This window comes from Ruditapes philippinarum, unplaced genomic scaffold (assembly GCF_026571515.1).
Source record: "Ruditapes philippinarum isolate M1 unplaced genomic scaffold, ASM2657151v2 ctg2596_1_1_1_1, whole genome shotgun sequence".
Classification (NCBI taxonomy): Eukaryota; Metazoa; Mollusca; class Bivalvia; order Venerida; family Veneridae; genus Ruditapes; species Ruditapes philippinarum.
The window spans coordinates 300,292-317,271 of NW_026863536.1; the positions used below are offsets into that span (position 1 = coordinate 300,292).

Below are 16,980 nucleotides of genomic sequence, written 5' to 3' on the forward strand. Positions count from 1 at the left end.
AACAGCTATCCAATCAAAATTGAATTTGTAAAGAGTTGAGAATCTGTCAAATTTATTTATAGCAACATATATGTCAACTTCCGGAGAAGAATAGGATAAAATTTGCTTTGTCACTAAATTCTCTTTTTAAATAATGGTAATACAATTAGTTTTTAATTTTAAATGTAATGTTTACAAGTATTTTACATGAAAAAAGTAATTTTAAGATATTTTAGTTATACAGAGCCATTCTTTCTGACAAAATTCAACATTGCATGTAAAACTAGCCTAGTATCCAACTGCAACAATATTTCGACTGGTTTCAATTTATTTTTTGAAATTATAGATAAACTCTCCATTGTATGACGACAACACCATAATACCTGTTATACGGTTAGATCTGTTCACTATTTAGGAAAGTGTGTAAGCGCCAGATATATCAGTCGTTAGAGCAGCGGTACGTTATTCTGAGGGTCCCTGGTTCGAGTCAATGTCAGGTTGCACATTTTTCTTACCCTGTGGCATTTGGCGCCGTAGCAGGACCATGACTGCATATAGCCCACAGTTTAATTAACATTTCTCTGTAACCCTGAGAAATTTGGGGAATTTCAATAAAGAGGGGAGTATGTCATGGTTCAGAACTGTGATATTGACAAATTAATGCTAGCTTTACTTGTAAGATAATAGCTTTACTTGACGTTGACGACGTCACTTGGAGATGACGTCATCTTTGTCTTATATGTATTCAGATCAGTTGAATAAACTTTATAATCATGAATTAGAGTTGATTAGTAGAAGACATAACATTGGCGACGAGGATAAACAACTCCAGTAGGTTTTATGATGCTGTTTACTTGTTGATTTACTTAACATCATGGCTGAAGGAGGTAGAAGCTTGAGGATTTCTCCGTTTACTGTGGCAGAAGACCACATAGCAACGGGTGATAGGTGGGATGATTGGTTAGATGAACTTGAGCGTGAAATGAGATTTTTCCGCATTAAGGAGCCTGAAGACAAGAAGGATGCAATGCTGATATTTGGTGGTGAGGAGATAAGGCGATTGAGTAAGAGCCTCCAAGACCCAGGTGAGGGTGATGTTTATACAAAGCTAAGAGATAAATTATCAGATTATTTCGCACCGAAGAAGAATGTGCACTATTCAATATATATGTTTTTGAAAATGAGACCCATGGAGGGTGAAAGTACACTAGCATATGCAGCGAGATTGCGAGAAAAAGCTGTGAATTGCGACTTTCATGACATTGATGCAAGAATATTGGAACAAATTATTCAAACAACAGATAACGCAGACCTTATACGCAATGTGTTACACAAGAAGTGGACACTTCAGGAAACTTTGACTGAGATGCAAGTCAAAGAGGATACTTCGATGCAAGTCAGAGCAATGGGTCAAAGAAATACCCATGATGTTGCTAAAATAAGCAGAAAGAAAACATACGAGAGCAAGCATACAGATTCAAGATCAACAGATAACAATAGACTTTGTAAATACTGCAATAGGATACACCCACGACAAAAGGAATTGTGTCCTGCTTATGGTAAAATATGTAGTAAATGCGGGAAAAGGAACCATTTCGGGGCAGTTTGTTTCTCTAATGCACAGCAGAAACATAGATCTTTTGGCAGACAGACCAGAGGAACATATAGTAGAGATATTCGATGTGCCACTGGTGAGTCAGATACAGATGATTCAGATATTCAAGATCTTGATTTTGTTGACGATTCGGTAAAACATCTTCGAATTGGTAAAGTAGAAATTCACAGAGTAGGTGATTTAATAAAAACAGTTCCAATTGTAATTAATGATGTCATTGTTCACATGGAACCTGACAGTGGAGCAGATGTTAATGTTATGGACGAACATCATTTTCGTAAATTACTGCGTGATTCTTCAGAAAATATAGTTCTTGAAAAATCCAAACTGAAATTAAATACACTCCAAAACAGACTGAAGGTATCTGGTGTTTTCAGAGCTACAGTAAGGAATGAGACAAGAGGAACCGAAACAACATTTGTTGTTATTGAAGGGAAAATAAATTCTCCACCATTGTTGAGCAAAAAGACACTTTTTGATCTGGGCATGTTAGAAATACGACCAGATGGGTCATTGAAGGAACCTAATGAATTGAGAATTGGAAATAATCACTTAGTCAATTCCATTCTGAATATACAAGCGCGATCTGAATTGGATGAAATATTGAACTGTCATCAGGAAGTTTTTCATGGCATAGGACAAATTGAGGATAAGAAAAACAATACAGAATTTCTTGTGAAATTTTCGATGAAGGAAAATACTACACCTGTTGCACAAAAGCCTAGACCAGTGCCATATTACCTTCAGGCACCTTTACGAAAATGGTTAGATCAGTGCATAAAGGAAGAAATCTTTGAGTGGGTAGATCCAGGAGAGCCTATAACATGGTGTTCACCTCTGGTTGTCCAACCAAAGCCGAGATATTGCAATATGAGCAAAGAGTCATTGGGACCGCATATGATAAGGGCGTGTGTAGATTTGAGAGTACCAAATAAGTATATGGAGCGAAACAGAATTTTACAGGCACCAGTTATTGAAGATTTTACTTGTAAGTTTCATGATTGCAAGATATTTTCAAAAATGGATTTAAAACAAGGGTACCATCAACTAACACTTCATCCAGAGTCAAGAGCTATTGCTACATTTAGTACACCATGGGGTAATATGCGACCTAGGAGATTGATATTTGGAGCAAAATCTTCACAGGATCTTTTTGATGAGGCCATGTTTAGAATTTTTGGGGATATTCCTAAATGTCTGAACCAAAGGGACGACATATTCATTGGAGGTGTGACTATGCAAGATCACAACAAAACACTAAAAGCTGTACTTGAACGAGCTAGAGACTTTGGTATCACATTCAATAAAGACAAATGCCAATTTGGTGTACAGGACATGGAGTTCTTTGGATATCGATTTACCAGCGAAGGACTTAAGCCAACTACAGAAAAAGTAAGAGCTGTTAAAGAATGTAAAGCTCCAGAATCTAGAGAGGCAGTAAGAAGTTTTCTAGGCATGATTGGATATCTGTCAAAGTTTATTCCAAGATATGCAGTTTTGACAGCACCATTGAGAAGATTGACTGGGCAAAATGTACCATTTCAATGGGGTCATGAAGAAGATATGGCTTTCCAGAAGCTGAAAGACAGCATTACAAATGAGAATACAATGGTGTTTTTCGATCCAAGGAAACCTATAACTGTAAGAACTGAGGCAAGTTTCCATGAAGGATTATCAGCGGGATTATTTCAAAGGACAAGCAAAGGTTTGCAACCAGTGCATTACATCAGCAGATCAATGTCAAGTGCTGAAAAGAGATACAGTCAAACAGAGAAAGACGCATTAGCAGTGAAATGGGCGAAGACACGATTTTCCATGTACTTACTAGGCGCACCAAAATTTAAAATAGTTACAGCACATAAGCCTCTTATTCCTATGTTCAATAAAGCATGTGCTAAGTTACCTCCAAGGATTGAGAAATGGATCATGGAAATGCAAGATGTTGATTATGAATTAGTGTATGAACCAGGTAAAGATGCAGCAGATCCGATGGATTACTTATCGCGTCATCCACTTCCAGAAACAGATATGGATGATACAGAAAAAACAATCAAGATGATTATCAATAATGAACATGGTGTGGTTTTACAGACCATAAAGGAAAGAACTGCATCTGATAATGTTCTACAGGATGTTCTGAGAAGAATGAAATGCAATGATTGGGAAATCCATAAGAACAGACCAGAGATGAAACCATATTATCTCATTAAGCATGACTTATACCAGTCCCAAGGACTACTTCTGAGATGCAAGCAGATAGTAATTCCAGAACGGTTACAGAAGAATGTTATAAAAGCCGCACACAGCATGGGTCATTTTGGCATGACAAGAACGAAACAGATGTTGAGAGCAAAATATTGGTTTCCAAGGCTGAATACCATGGTTGAAGATGAGATATCACGGTGCTACCAATGTCAGTTATCAACTGTTGAGCATAAACAGGAACCTGTTAAACCATCTGAAATACCAGAATCAGCATGGCATACTATTTCTGTAGACTTTGGTGGTCCATATCCTGATGGTCACTATAATTTAGTAGTTATTGATAAGCGAACAAGATTTCCAGTTGTTGAGCAAACAACATCAACTTCGTGCAAAGTTACCTGTGACAGATTGCGTAAAATATTTGCCACACATGGAATACCAGAAAGGTTGGAATCAGATAATGGTCCTCCATTTAATTCCAGTGAATTTACAGAATTTGCAGAAGAAATGGGATTTATCCATCATAGAATAACACCTGATCATCCTCGAGCAAATGGGGAAGCTGAAAGCTTTATGAAAGTATTGAATAAGACAGAGAAGATTGCACGAAGTGAAGGAAAACCAAGCAATACAGCCATACAATACATGTTGATGGGATATAGATCAACGCCACATCCAGCAACAGGATATTCTCCATATGAAGCCTTAATGAAACGAAATGTCAGGACAAAGCTTGATTGTACTAACCAATTCAGACCTACAGATATACAGAAAATGGAAGCTGAGATTGCAGACCGAGATAAAGCATACAAGAAAAAGTGGGAAAATCAAAATAGACATCCAAAATCTATGCAGCATGAATTTAAAATTAATGACAAAGTTTTGTTTAAGAATAGAGAAATGAATAAATGGTCTACACCATATGAGAAAGAACATTACATTGTCACAGAGGTTTTAGGTTCGAGTATTAAGGCACAACGAAAATCAGATGGACGTATCATTTACAGAGATGCTTCGAAATTTAAATTACTACATGAACCAAATGATGACCGTTGGAGACAACAATTATTGAGTACCCCAGACAGAAGTAGACATTTGCAGCCAAATAATTCAATACAGGACGAGAGGGATCAAGAACCAAGGACTGATGGAATTGAAAATGAAGCTGAACAATCCAGTAGTGACCCAAGGGAGGTTGAACAACATCAATCACAAAAACGTGAAGTTTCAAAACGTACCAGACGTTTACCATCTAAATTCAAAGACTATTTTTTGGATTTAAAGAAAAGATAGACAAATTAATATAGATACAAAACTTTATTTTATAATGCTTAATCTTATTTTCCTATGGTATACTTTTAAAATTTATTTCTTTTAAAATATGGGAGAAATGTGATATTGACAAATTAATGCTAGCTTTACTTGTTAGATAATAGCTTTACTTGACGTCGACGACGTCACTTGGAGACGACGTCATCTTTGTCTTATATGTATTCAGATCAGTTGAATAAACTTTATAATCATGAATTAGAGTTGATTAGTAGAAGACATAACATTCACTATTTTGGGAAGCGGCCAGATACCTTAGTTGGTACAGTCGCAGAACAGTATTCCGAGGGTTCCCAGGTTTGAGTCCCAGTCAGGCTGCACATTTTTTTCACCCTGTGACATATGGCGCCTTACATGGGACCTTGATGGTATATTTAAGTCCGAATCCAATTTCACATTTGAATTATTGTTCTCTGTACCCATTAGATTGTTGAGGATGAATTTCAATATAGCGAGGTATGTCACATTTGAACTTTTCACTATTTAGGGGAGATAGTGTATAAGCACTTCGTGTGTAAGCCGCTGGATAGCTAATTAGGTAAAGTCACGGTATGGTATTCCAAGGGTCCCGGTTTGTGTCCTGGTTTGACTGAACATTTTTTTCATCCTGTGAAACCTGTAAACAAAATCGCATTTGTATTGAATCTTAAACTTGGCTTTCTGTTAAGTATCAAAATTATTCTGCCAAGTTTATAGTATGGGAAAACAAAACATATGCAGACTCAGCTCAGGATTTTCATTGGTTAGTGAACATTCTGTGGGAGTTTCTGAGCAATCAAATACCTGAGATCTGGTTTTAATCTTAGAAAATTCCTTTTTAACCTCAGATACTGACTAAATCCTGGTCATCAGACTTTTGGTTGAATTTTTCTACCACTCCATTGTTTTATTGAACTTCTGCTTTGAAACATATTTAACACTTATCCAGGACTATCACCTTATGTAAGAGAACTTCAACTACATTTCTTATATATTCAAACATTGTGTTACTGGCAGCTTATGTTTATTTCATTGTTGATGATACTTTTCTTATTTTTAGTTTCAGTTTGGCAGGATGTTCCCGGAGATGCCGGGTAGAAATTTCAATGAGACTTATCGTTGTTATTCTGTGTCCATGCTTGGTGATAGGGAGGATGTTGAGAGGGGTGGAAAAAGTAAAATAATTTTCTTCTTAAACTTAATTAATGTTTCAGTTACATAACCAAAATGAATATATGTGTCTCTTTCAGTTTAGTTTTGATGAAAAAAAAATCACTTAATTATTTTACATCATTCTGTAGTTTGCTTGTTGAATAAACATGCAATGATACTTTAAAGGAAATACATAAAACTGATATGCAAATGATTTTTTAATGTTTTGTTTAATGTCTAAATGGAGTAGCTTTCTTATATCCATTGAAGAAATTAGACTAGAGATGTTTATTTCTTCAAATTAAATAATAGTAGCAAATAGAACTATGTTTTCTTGTTAATATATTTGGCAGTCTCTTTTATTCATTTTGTCCAACTAGAATTTATTAAAGGCTATACTTATGCTTTAAACTATTGTAATGATAGTGTTTTTGCAGCCTTGCAGTTTTTATTAACAATATTTTACTTTGTTTCAGTTATCATGCCCCCATCTGCTTTGGATAAACTTAGTAAGTACTTTGAATTGTTTATTTACCCATAACCTGTTGAATTTATATGTACATTGTATGTACATTGTATGTTCATTGTACTTTTTCATCTCCCATTTTCTAAACTGTTCATTATTAATTTAGAGATAAAGATAAAAATTTAAAATTATATAAATTATGGTATTTTATTCTTTAACAGCACGATTACACATACAGTACCCAATGTTGTTTAAATTGACCAACAAGAAGATGAACAGGGAGACTCATTGTGGAGTGTTGGAGTTTGTTGCAGACGAGGGAAGAATTTATATACCGTACTGGGTACGTATTTCTTGTTCAAATAATTATTTTTAGCTTCTCTCTTTCAAAAAGTCAAGCTTTTATTTAATTTTCAAGGCTTTATTATTGTTACAGATGTTGAATTTAGCTAAGGAGAGTGGTTCTAATCTGGTGCTTGCTTGTGCTTTAACTGATGCATGGCGGGGCACCGGAGGTCTTTCTACACCATAGCTGAAATGCCATCCCAAAACCTTGAAATTGCTGATGTGACTCACCAAAGTGCACAATTGAAACAAACTCTTCTGACCAACAGTACTTGACTGTAATACTATACAGAAAATGTTCTAAAACTTGCATTTTTTTTGTAGACTAACCTTTTTTTTTCACAATCCCGGTCATTATAAGACATGCAAGTGATACATTTAGTATGAGAAGCTTATAACTGTAGGACACTTAGTAAAAAATATTAAGATTTTTTCCTTACTTTTATTCCTTTGCGCTATTAAATATTTCTGTTTTTATATTTTAGATGATGAAGAATTTACTGCTACAAGAAGGGGATCTGATACAGATTGACAATGTATCTCTACCTATAGCAACATTTGCCAAGTTTCAACCTCAACATACAGACTTCCTTGATATCTCAAATCCCAAAGCTGTGTATCCTTCTTTGATTTACAAAATATATTAACTGAGTCATAAATAAATTACTCTTTCAGGCTCCTTATATCCTATATGATTATGAAAAAAGTATTCAAGAAATAACAAAACTATTCATAATTTTAATAGTTTCGAAAATTATTGAGTTTGTTGTCATTTTTTTTTAACTTTTTTTTATTTCAACACTGCTCAAGGATCATGTATCACTTTTTAATATAGGATTTTAATATTCTGATGAACACATTTGTGTTTATCATAGATATGCAACAGCAAATGTCCTGGAAAATAATCATTCTGCTCAGTGTGGGAGTTTAAAATTTTGACCACTTATATGACTGTACATAATGCTTTTGATAATGGAACCATTATTCCCATCCTTAACACTGTTTCCAGCTTGGAAAATGCATTGAGAAGTTTTGCTTGCCTCACAGTGGAAGACTTGGTGGAGTTCAAATATAATGACAAGGTATATTTGTTTTGTTTAATTTTGTTTCTATTAAATTCAAATATAATGACTAAAGTAATTACTGTTCTTTTTGTTAGTCAAGTTTATGCCTCATGTGGTTACTTGGTCACTTTGTTTAAAATGAAGTAAAGAATCTTTTCGTTGGTCTCTCATGAAAGCAGCAAATTCTACATACTAAGGTCCTAAATACCTGGCATTGCTGTCCAACTGTTAAACATTTTCTCATCCACTTCTAAACACATAATCGGTTGTGTGGAGGCTAACACTCTTGGATCCTTTCCTGGAACCAACCAGTACTAAGCAATGAGTGTAAAGTTTCTTGCTCACAGAAACAACGGCTTGCCCCTGACTGGGTTTGAACCCACACAGTCAGCAATCTTAAGATTGCTAGTCCAAAGTGCTAACCACATAGTAATGTCTTGGTTTAAGCTTTGTTCAGTCTACAGTGTAGAAAATATTATATTTGATTAATGACCTTGAAAGACCATAGAAATAAAATGTTCAGCACTGATATAGCTAAGTTAGGCATATTACTTGCTCTTAAATGACTGTGTAACAATTAATATTTAACTTAATTTTATTGTTGAGAAGCCTATAGAAATGATTCCATGACACTATTATATGTATGTGAATGTTTTCTATTTAACAGATATATGAACTTCGGGTGTTGGAAACAAAACCAGGAAGAGCAGTGTCTATCATTGAATGTGATATGAATGTATGTACATAGCTGATTGACCTGATTCATTCTTCATTAACCTTGAACCTTGAATTAAAAGTGATAAGCCTTTGCCTCCAGTATAGAGCCAGGCCAGCAGGCAGATCCGTGTAATCTGACCAGACTCTATACTGTTGGTAACTCATTGTTTTGTAATTTAATATTGAAATCTCTTAAAAGTTGAATTGACTGTTCCAAATTCAAAGCTGGGCAAGTCCATCACAAAAAATTAGCAGGTTTAGGGTTACTTAAGATAAAATTAATTCATGACAGTTGTCTCCCTTTGAATTTTGTCTAAATAAACATCTGGTCAGTGAAGATTATTTCCCTTTGCATTTTTCTGCTAATTAAAAAATATTGCACATGGTTGCAAATTTTACATGTGTATTTTAACAAGATATTTAACTCTTTAAGTTTTCATTAGTTTGGGTTTTGTATTTTACAGAGTATTGTGGATAATTTGGTTTCCAGTTTCATTAGAATAAATTAGTGAAACTTTTGCTATGAATTTGAATAGAATAATATACCTTCTGTGATATTCATTAGAAAAACAAAGATTTTTGCTCCTCCACCATTAGTGATATGTTAATATTAAAGGCATATGAATATAAAGTTATTGTACTATCCTGTTGTAATATTTTAGAAATACAAAGTGTAAAATGTGGAAAAATTGATCTAAATGTATAAATATTCCATCAATCAAAGGTTACCTGGTTGCCTTATTCTCTTCAGAAAACTTTTAGGTATTTTAGAATTAATTTTTATGGCAACATCTCATCATATGAAAGATTGGTTAATTCAAATAAGTTCATGTAGTATTACAATTTAAAACTATTTTTTCTATTATTTTACAGGTAGATTTTGCACCGCCTTTAGGATATAAGGAGCCTGAAAGAGTAAGACCGCAGGAATCAGAAGATAAAATGGAAGTATGTTAACAGAAAGGATAATATTTTATCTTTAATGTTTTAAAATATGTTTTGATCAGTAAAATGATAATGTTTTGATCTGTCTGTTTAAAGAGAATCAAAATTCTTGGCACTTATTCCAATACCATAACCATAGCCCATAATAACCATGGTGCCTATACCATATTGTATTTTCTGCCATATTCCAATTTTTTTTTTGAATATATGAAAAAAGAAGAAAAAAAAGAAAAAAAGAAAATATCTGAACTTTAGTGAAATTGTATTACTACATTAAATATATTTTTATATCTGTTATTTTTTCAGCATGAGGATATGGATGAAGAGGACAATTCATTTAAGGTTGTAGAATTTGATTTGTTTATTCTATGTTGTACATTTTTGAGCGTTGTTCTTTTATTTATCATCATACATTACCTCAACCCCATTCCCCCATATCTTATGGCAAAATTATTGTTACTATGAATAGATCCAAAAATGGTCAATTACAAATACTATAGTATTCATTTTATTTTCTTTTTTTCTTCATCCAGAAGATTATAACCACTGAGAAGGCATTGTAAAATTTTAATATAACTTTTAAAAAGCTTGATGAATAAATATACAATAAAATGATTGAATCAGTACTCATTAAGGTGGCCTCTATCTTTAAACAGGGCTTATACTGCAAAAATTCTTTATGTTAAGATACATTTGTTTTTAAATCAGCCAAGTTGTTTTTCTGAACACTAGACCAACAAAAAGAGAAAGGAAAATAGAAAGTCTATAATATGAAGTTACATACTGATACAATTGTTTGTTTTTAGATATTTCAAGGTAAAGGTAACAGGTTGGATGGTAAAACTAAAGGTTTGGAGGTATCACAGAGTCAGATAACCACTGGACCACCTAAAAGGTTAGGGGCAGATTTCTACTTTTTATTAACCCTTGTATGACTGTGTAATGTTGTATGACTTTATATGTGTTCATAATTAAAGTGACATCAAGAAAGGCTAAAATGTGAGATTCTGTTCTGAGGTTTGACAATATTCATGTCACATGGATTTGTGATTTTATATAACATATAGTAATCTCAGGAAACAACTATTGTTTCATTCTGATTTTAGTCAGTAATGTTTTGAGAAAAAGACTGTGGTAATGTTTAGAATCAAATTAATAGGTTAATTGCCTAGCAGTTCATGACTTGATTTTTGTTGTGAACATTTTTTAAAACTGACCAAAAAACTTATTTTTATATTTTTTCCAGAGGCATACCTAACTATAATTATAAGAAGCACACCATCACTTTCATCAGGAATTCAAAGAAAGTAGAAAACGGCACTTCACTCGAGGTATGGATTTTATTTAGTTAGTTAGTTTTTAGCTCATCTGCTACAAAGAAAAAGTCTATTATAATTATTCAAACATTTTAAAAGTTAAATATCAAAATGGAACTTGGAATACATGCTTATCATGACAAGGTGCAGTTGTTTGACAAGGGTCATAGTTCTTCAATAGTTAGATGTTGGACGGAAAGATTTAAGCCAACATTGAACAAATAGCATGAAACTATACCTGGCTAGAGTTGTAGAATTGACATGCTATTTTAACAGTCAGATGGATGATCATTAAACATAGACTACATACATGTTGACATTATTTATTTTTCAGGACAAAGACTCATTTGAAGCATTTTCTGGTTCAGGTCAAAGTTTACGAAATAAAGGCAAAAGTAAAGGTCGAAGGTGAAGGGTTTATTCAAGTGTATTCATTGTTCTTTACCAAGTTATTTATTGTAAATGCTGAGAGAAAACACCTATTAGCATCTTCAAAATTGTCAATTGGACATGTGACATTTAAGTTAAACTTAAATTTGATTGAAATACTAGACAGTAAAATGAATCAGAAATTGGAAAATTAACATTTGCAAAATTGCAAAAATGTTTTCAGATTTGTGTTAAAGAATTATATGTTTGAAAGTGCAATTGGAAATTGTGTATATTAGAATATGTAATATAAAGCGTATTTTAAAAAAAATGTTAGGGTTTTATTTTTATATTTCGAACCTACTAAGTGTTGGAGGATTTATTTTACGTCCACCTCAGCTCCAGGTGAGGTATTGTATGGCGTCCCTCCAATGCATGTATCTCCATTTCTTAACCGGTATGCCAGAAGTGATGATACAATACAAGTATGATCTTCTCCGATGTTGCTTAACAAAAATACCTATCTTGTTTGGCTCACTGAAATATATGTTCTGCTTAGTAATTAGCCCTTGCCTCTAGTATAGAACCAGACCGGCCTGAGGTTAAACCATTTGCCCCTCACTGTGGGTTCGCATCCGACAGGAACTCACAATTCTTTTATGTGAGGAAGCTATCCAGTTAGCTTACGGAATGTCGCTGGTTTTACTCAGGTGCCTGTTTGTGCCTGAAATATGGCATGGAACGGCCTGAGGTCTTCCTCCACCGGCAAATCTGGAAAGTTGTCATATGACCAGTTTTGTGTAGGTGCGCAGAAAACCAAACAAACAAAAAAAGGATTTCTTCTTAAAACTTTTGACTTGCTAAAGCCCTGGGGTATTGTATTACCTTTCAATTGCCTTTTTATTGGAATTGGTGTACTGTGGAGAATAAACAACAACTACAACAAACAGAAATTAACTGTTACACTTTTAATAATATGCATGATCATTTGTTGGTTTCTAAAATGCACTTGTTGGTGAAATGAAACAATTTTAACAAGCAATAAAGTCGATCTAAGTTATAAAGATAAGACATGTTTTCAAACAACTGCACTAAACAAGGCAAACAAGATAATGTAATGGTTTATGACAGCAGCTGAATTTTTTACAAATTCTTTGAACAGGACGGAATAAGTAAAACATGGTACACAAGTAAATAGGACGGAATTATAAGAAAATGGTGTACAAATACAAGTCAAAAGGACAGAGTAACTATAAGAAAAGTTCCTCTTTCAATATTGATACATTGGTGTTCATGATTTGAATAAAAATGGAAATGGCAGATTTCTGTTAAAAGCAGATAGGTAAATTTTACAAACTTGGTTTCTTTGGGTCAATGTTTTGATAAGAATAAGTGAAGTAAAGTTATTTCCTTTAATGAAGTTACCTCCCTTGTTGTATAAAGTCTGTATAAAGTAACCATCCTTGTCTTAGTCTGTATGCAGTTACCTCCCTTGTCTTATTATTTGTATGAAGTAACCTCCCTTGTATGTTTTCTGTATTTAGTTACCTCTCCCGTTTTAGGAAGTCTTTCTGGGGTAACTTCCCTTGTGTTATGCTGTATTTAGGGGGTTACCTTCCTTATTTTATAAACTGTATGGGTTAATCTCCATTGTCTCATAATGATGAAGTAAACTCCCTTATCTTTTGAATGTATCTGAAGTTACTTCCCTTATCTTATAAAATATATAGGCAGTTACTTCCCTTGTCTTATAAAATCTGTTTTGAAGTAACTTCCCTTGTTTAGAAAGTCTTTATGGTCACAGTTGTTTAAAACACAAACATTTGTTAATGAGATTTGTTAACAAGAAAATTAAAACAACATAATGTAATAAATTAAAAAGTATATGCTACAATTAATTTTGGCACAGACAAGAAAAAGCTTGAAAATCAATAAGTTAACACATTTATTTACTGAAGAGCAGAAACAAACATAGCTATGGTGCCTTTAAAGAGCATCAGTTCACAAAATGTATATTTTTCTATATTATTTGGGCAATAGAGTGGTTCACATTGAATGGTCCTTCTTTACATTTTAAATGGTTCTTAACACTTTACTGGTATAAATATCATCATGGCAAAGATGTACCAAAAGATCATGGTCTTCACTAGTCACATGGATGTATATTCAATTGCAGGCTAATTGTTCAAAGGGCTTGTGATTTAACATTAAAGTAACTCGCCTCCAGATGAGCAAATAAACTATTTTATAAAAGACAAACTTAAGCAAGAAATTTTAGTGTTTGATAGGAGATATAAATACATGTATCTAACCTTTTTAACCTTGTATCCACTTGATTCTGATATAGTATGTGCTATTTTTGCATATTTTGTAATTAAAACATTGATAAATTGAAGGTATTCTTTGTCAAAAGAAAGTTTTATGTGCAAATGCAAATCATTTTATTCATAAAGTTCATGAAAATTTTACTATTTTCATCAATTCCTAAATTTTCACATTTTAGTCAGGGATCTAGAGGTGTTCCCCTTTAAAGAATGTCTGGTTAAATCATTTAAACATATGTGGAGAACTATTTTTTTTATACCAAAAGTTATAAAATAAAAAAAAAGTATCCAGTGATAAAACAATTTCACAAGTAACATTAAAAGTTCTTGTTCAGTACTTTAACCTAATTTTTGACATTATTTAATGACCTAAGGCTGAACTCTTTTTAAGTACAATCTTCAAAAATAGTTTCCATTTCTGTTTAAATTTATAACAGTACATTAAAATCATTTTGAAGTTCAGTTCTCTAATATTTTCACTTCAAGTGTAATACAACGGCTAATTGATATTTGAAAGACCAGCCATAAACCATAATTTAACATAACATTTGGTGAAAAGCACTTATGAGTGCAATTCAAAATCAAAGAGAAATTCCTTAAGAGAAAAACTTGGCTGATAATATTTTAATCTAACTGATAAAATATTTGTTTTTGTGAAATTCTTACATTAAATTACCAATAGCCATAAACTCTTTGATTGGCATGTTTTTAAATAAAACTTTAATTATTTTTCACTAGTTTTATTTAGTAATGTCCAATTTTTTCATTGTGTTAAATTTTGCTACATCATCTGAAAAGGCCACAGAGGTGGCGTTTTTATAATTGTTATTAGAATTGTTGAAATTCTTGAGTTGTCTAAATAAGTGTAATCATAGAGCACACGTGCAATCGAAACTGTATTTTAGTGGCCTGATGCCCTATAATTTAGTTTGGACACACTAAGTGGTTTTAATGGAACCCATGCATTTGAAATCGGATTTGAAATATGTTAATCATTTGAAAATAAATATACTGATCTGCACATGTTCTGGGTTGTTAACAGTGAACTTTTGTTTAATTGAGGAAATCTTTTGGAAAAAAAAAACTGTTCGGCTGAAAAGGAAAAAATAAATTATGATACCATTTTTTGTAACAACTTAAAATAGTGACTTTTTTGTAGAATGGTAATATATCACATTGATATAAATTTAAATCAAAGTTGATATTTTGTTAGAAAATCTATAAGTAGATTGTGTTTTTTTCCAGGAAAAATGATGTACGAAAGTGTTTCTATATTTGTCTTTAAAGGGGGCATACCTCCAGATCATAAAAAAATCAAGATCAAACAATATAATGTATATTTTTAAAATGTATGAATGTATGTAACTATCCAGTTAGTTTTTTTAATTTATCGTTAAAATATGACGTAATTTACTAGTTTTATCCCTAATAAATATACCATATGATTAACAGACATTTTGAATAATTTGACATGCTAAAGGCAATAAAAAAGTTCTGTAGACAGTAAATCGTATTGTTTAGCTTTAATTTTGTACATTTGAAAACATTTTACTCATAAGAACAATTTTTAAGTTTTTTTTAAAATAAACACAAATATGGAGGCGTATTGCTTTAACACAAATTTTACTGTTACAGTATGGGTGAGGATAGTGTTATACATTAATTAACATTTACTTTGACATACCGTACAGTCTGAACGTACGTTCTGTACTGTCGTCTGACAATATTCAGATTTTCATCCTGATATCCCTACATTTGATAATGTGATATCCCTACAATCGATAATGAGTAGTTCCAAAAATAGAAGCCGGACAAGTCCATTTTTGAAATTCAGCAGATTAAGGGTAAATGTGCAAATTGAGATAATAAAATAAATGCAATTCCGGTAATACTTGCAATACTTTTAAATACTTTCGATGTTAAAGGAAGGCAGAGTTATCATATAAATGCATATGTGTTCTTGAATGTGTACAGGTGTAAGAGAATAAAACTATGTCCGTGTATATGTCCGTGTGTAGAAAACAAATTATTTGTTTGAGACCACTTATCACCATCTTATGACCGGATTCAACAAATCTAATGAGCAACATAAATGAATCTAAAAATAAAATTGATATCAAAAAATCTTATTTCAAATGAGGAATTTACTTTTTTTCTCTCCAGTAAACAGTTTTTACACAATGTAAGGACTTCTGTTACAGGAAGAAAACAATTTTGAAAAATAAAAATGTTGTTAATGACTGAATTAAATATTTTTATAACAGATTCAGGACAATGTGTTAGTTTTGTTCACACTTTAGGATAGTACATCCAGCACAATCTCGTGCAAAACTCCAAATAATTTGCCAAATACCGATAATTAGCTACTGCCATAACTGGCAATATAAGATAGTAATATTATGGTAACAAAAATCGGGAAAAAAACTGACAGAACATTGATGGAAATGATGAAATACCGACATACAGCTGGATTTGCACTGACAAAGTTAATTTTTTGTATGGGTATTTAATAATACACTTGTCCAAAGTTTTCACCTCGACTAACACATTATCCTAAAGCAGCTATAGATACAATGTATTTTTTTGTTACTTTTTGTATGGACACTTTGTGGATTTTTCATAAAATAATGTATCACAGAGATAGATCAAAGCTCTATATTTGGCACTAGTGACAAGATATAACGAGTGATGACTGAGAAAAGAGTAGGTAAATATGTAATTTACAGCTTTGAGAAAAAAAGCATGAAAAAAATAACACGCAATAAATAATGTTCGTATGTACACGTTCAAAATCGTAAGTGGCAACTAATAAATTAAATATAAAATATCACATTACAGGGGGAAAATATCACTATGTAATATATATAACATTTACATATATTAACGATTTTATGGCATATATTATACTTCAATATTCAATAACGTCAATATATGAGCATTATTTACAATGGAATTTGAACAGCAGTAAATTTCATGTAAAAGTGCCTCTAACTAAACTAAATCACATCTTAATCACAAAAAACCCATCTTGTATGAAGTGTACATAAAATGGGAAGAAAGTTTACAAGATCTGTTAATATTACAAAAATTTACGTACGAGAATTATAAATAAAATGTGCCTTTGTCATCATAGCAAACAAAATAAAGTGTTGAGCGTACATTTCTATTCATAGAC

At 32.4% G+C, this 16,980-nt stretch overlaps 1 protein-coding gene across 1 annotated transcript; it reads left to right on the forward strand.

Moving 5' to 3' along the window:
* Positions 1-25: 25 nt before the first annotated feature.
* LOC132722375 (ubiquitin recognition factor in ER-associated degradation protein 1-like) lies at positions 26-11,789 on the forward strand. The gene is made up of 12 exons (XM_060706870.1): positions 26-136; positions 6,168-6,282; positions 6,736-6,768; positions 6,947-7,068; positions 7,556-7,686; positions 8,080-8,152; positions 8,802-8,870; positions 9,725-9,799; positions 10,103-10,138; positions 10,603-10,691; positions 11,043-11,127; positions 11,447-11,789. Exons 1-12 carry the CDS (start codon positions 134-136, stop codon positions 11,522-11,524), a joined length of 909 nt encoding a protein of 302 aa, XP_060562853.1. The 5' UTR covers positions 26-133; the 3' UTR covers positions 11,525-11,789.
* The last annotated feature ends 5,191 nt before the right edge of the window (positions 11,790-16,980 follow it).

What these genes read in the sequence shown, in the direction of transcription:
- LOC132722375 (XM_060706870.1), top strand. An exon ending in TCATTGAATGTGATATGAAT is followed by an intron (nt 8,871 to 9,724) that starts GTATGTACATAG and finishes ATTATTTTACAG; the next exon opens with GTAGATTTTGCACCGCCTTT. An exon ending in AAAACGGCACTTCACTCGAG is followed by an intron (nt 11,128 to 11,446) that starts GTATGGATTTTA and finishes TTTATTTTTCAG; the next exon opens with GACAAAGACTCATTTGAAGC.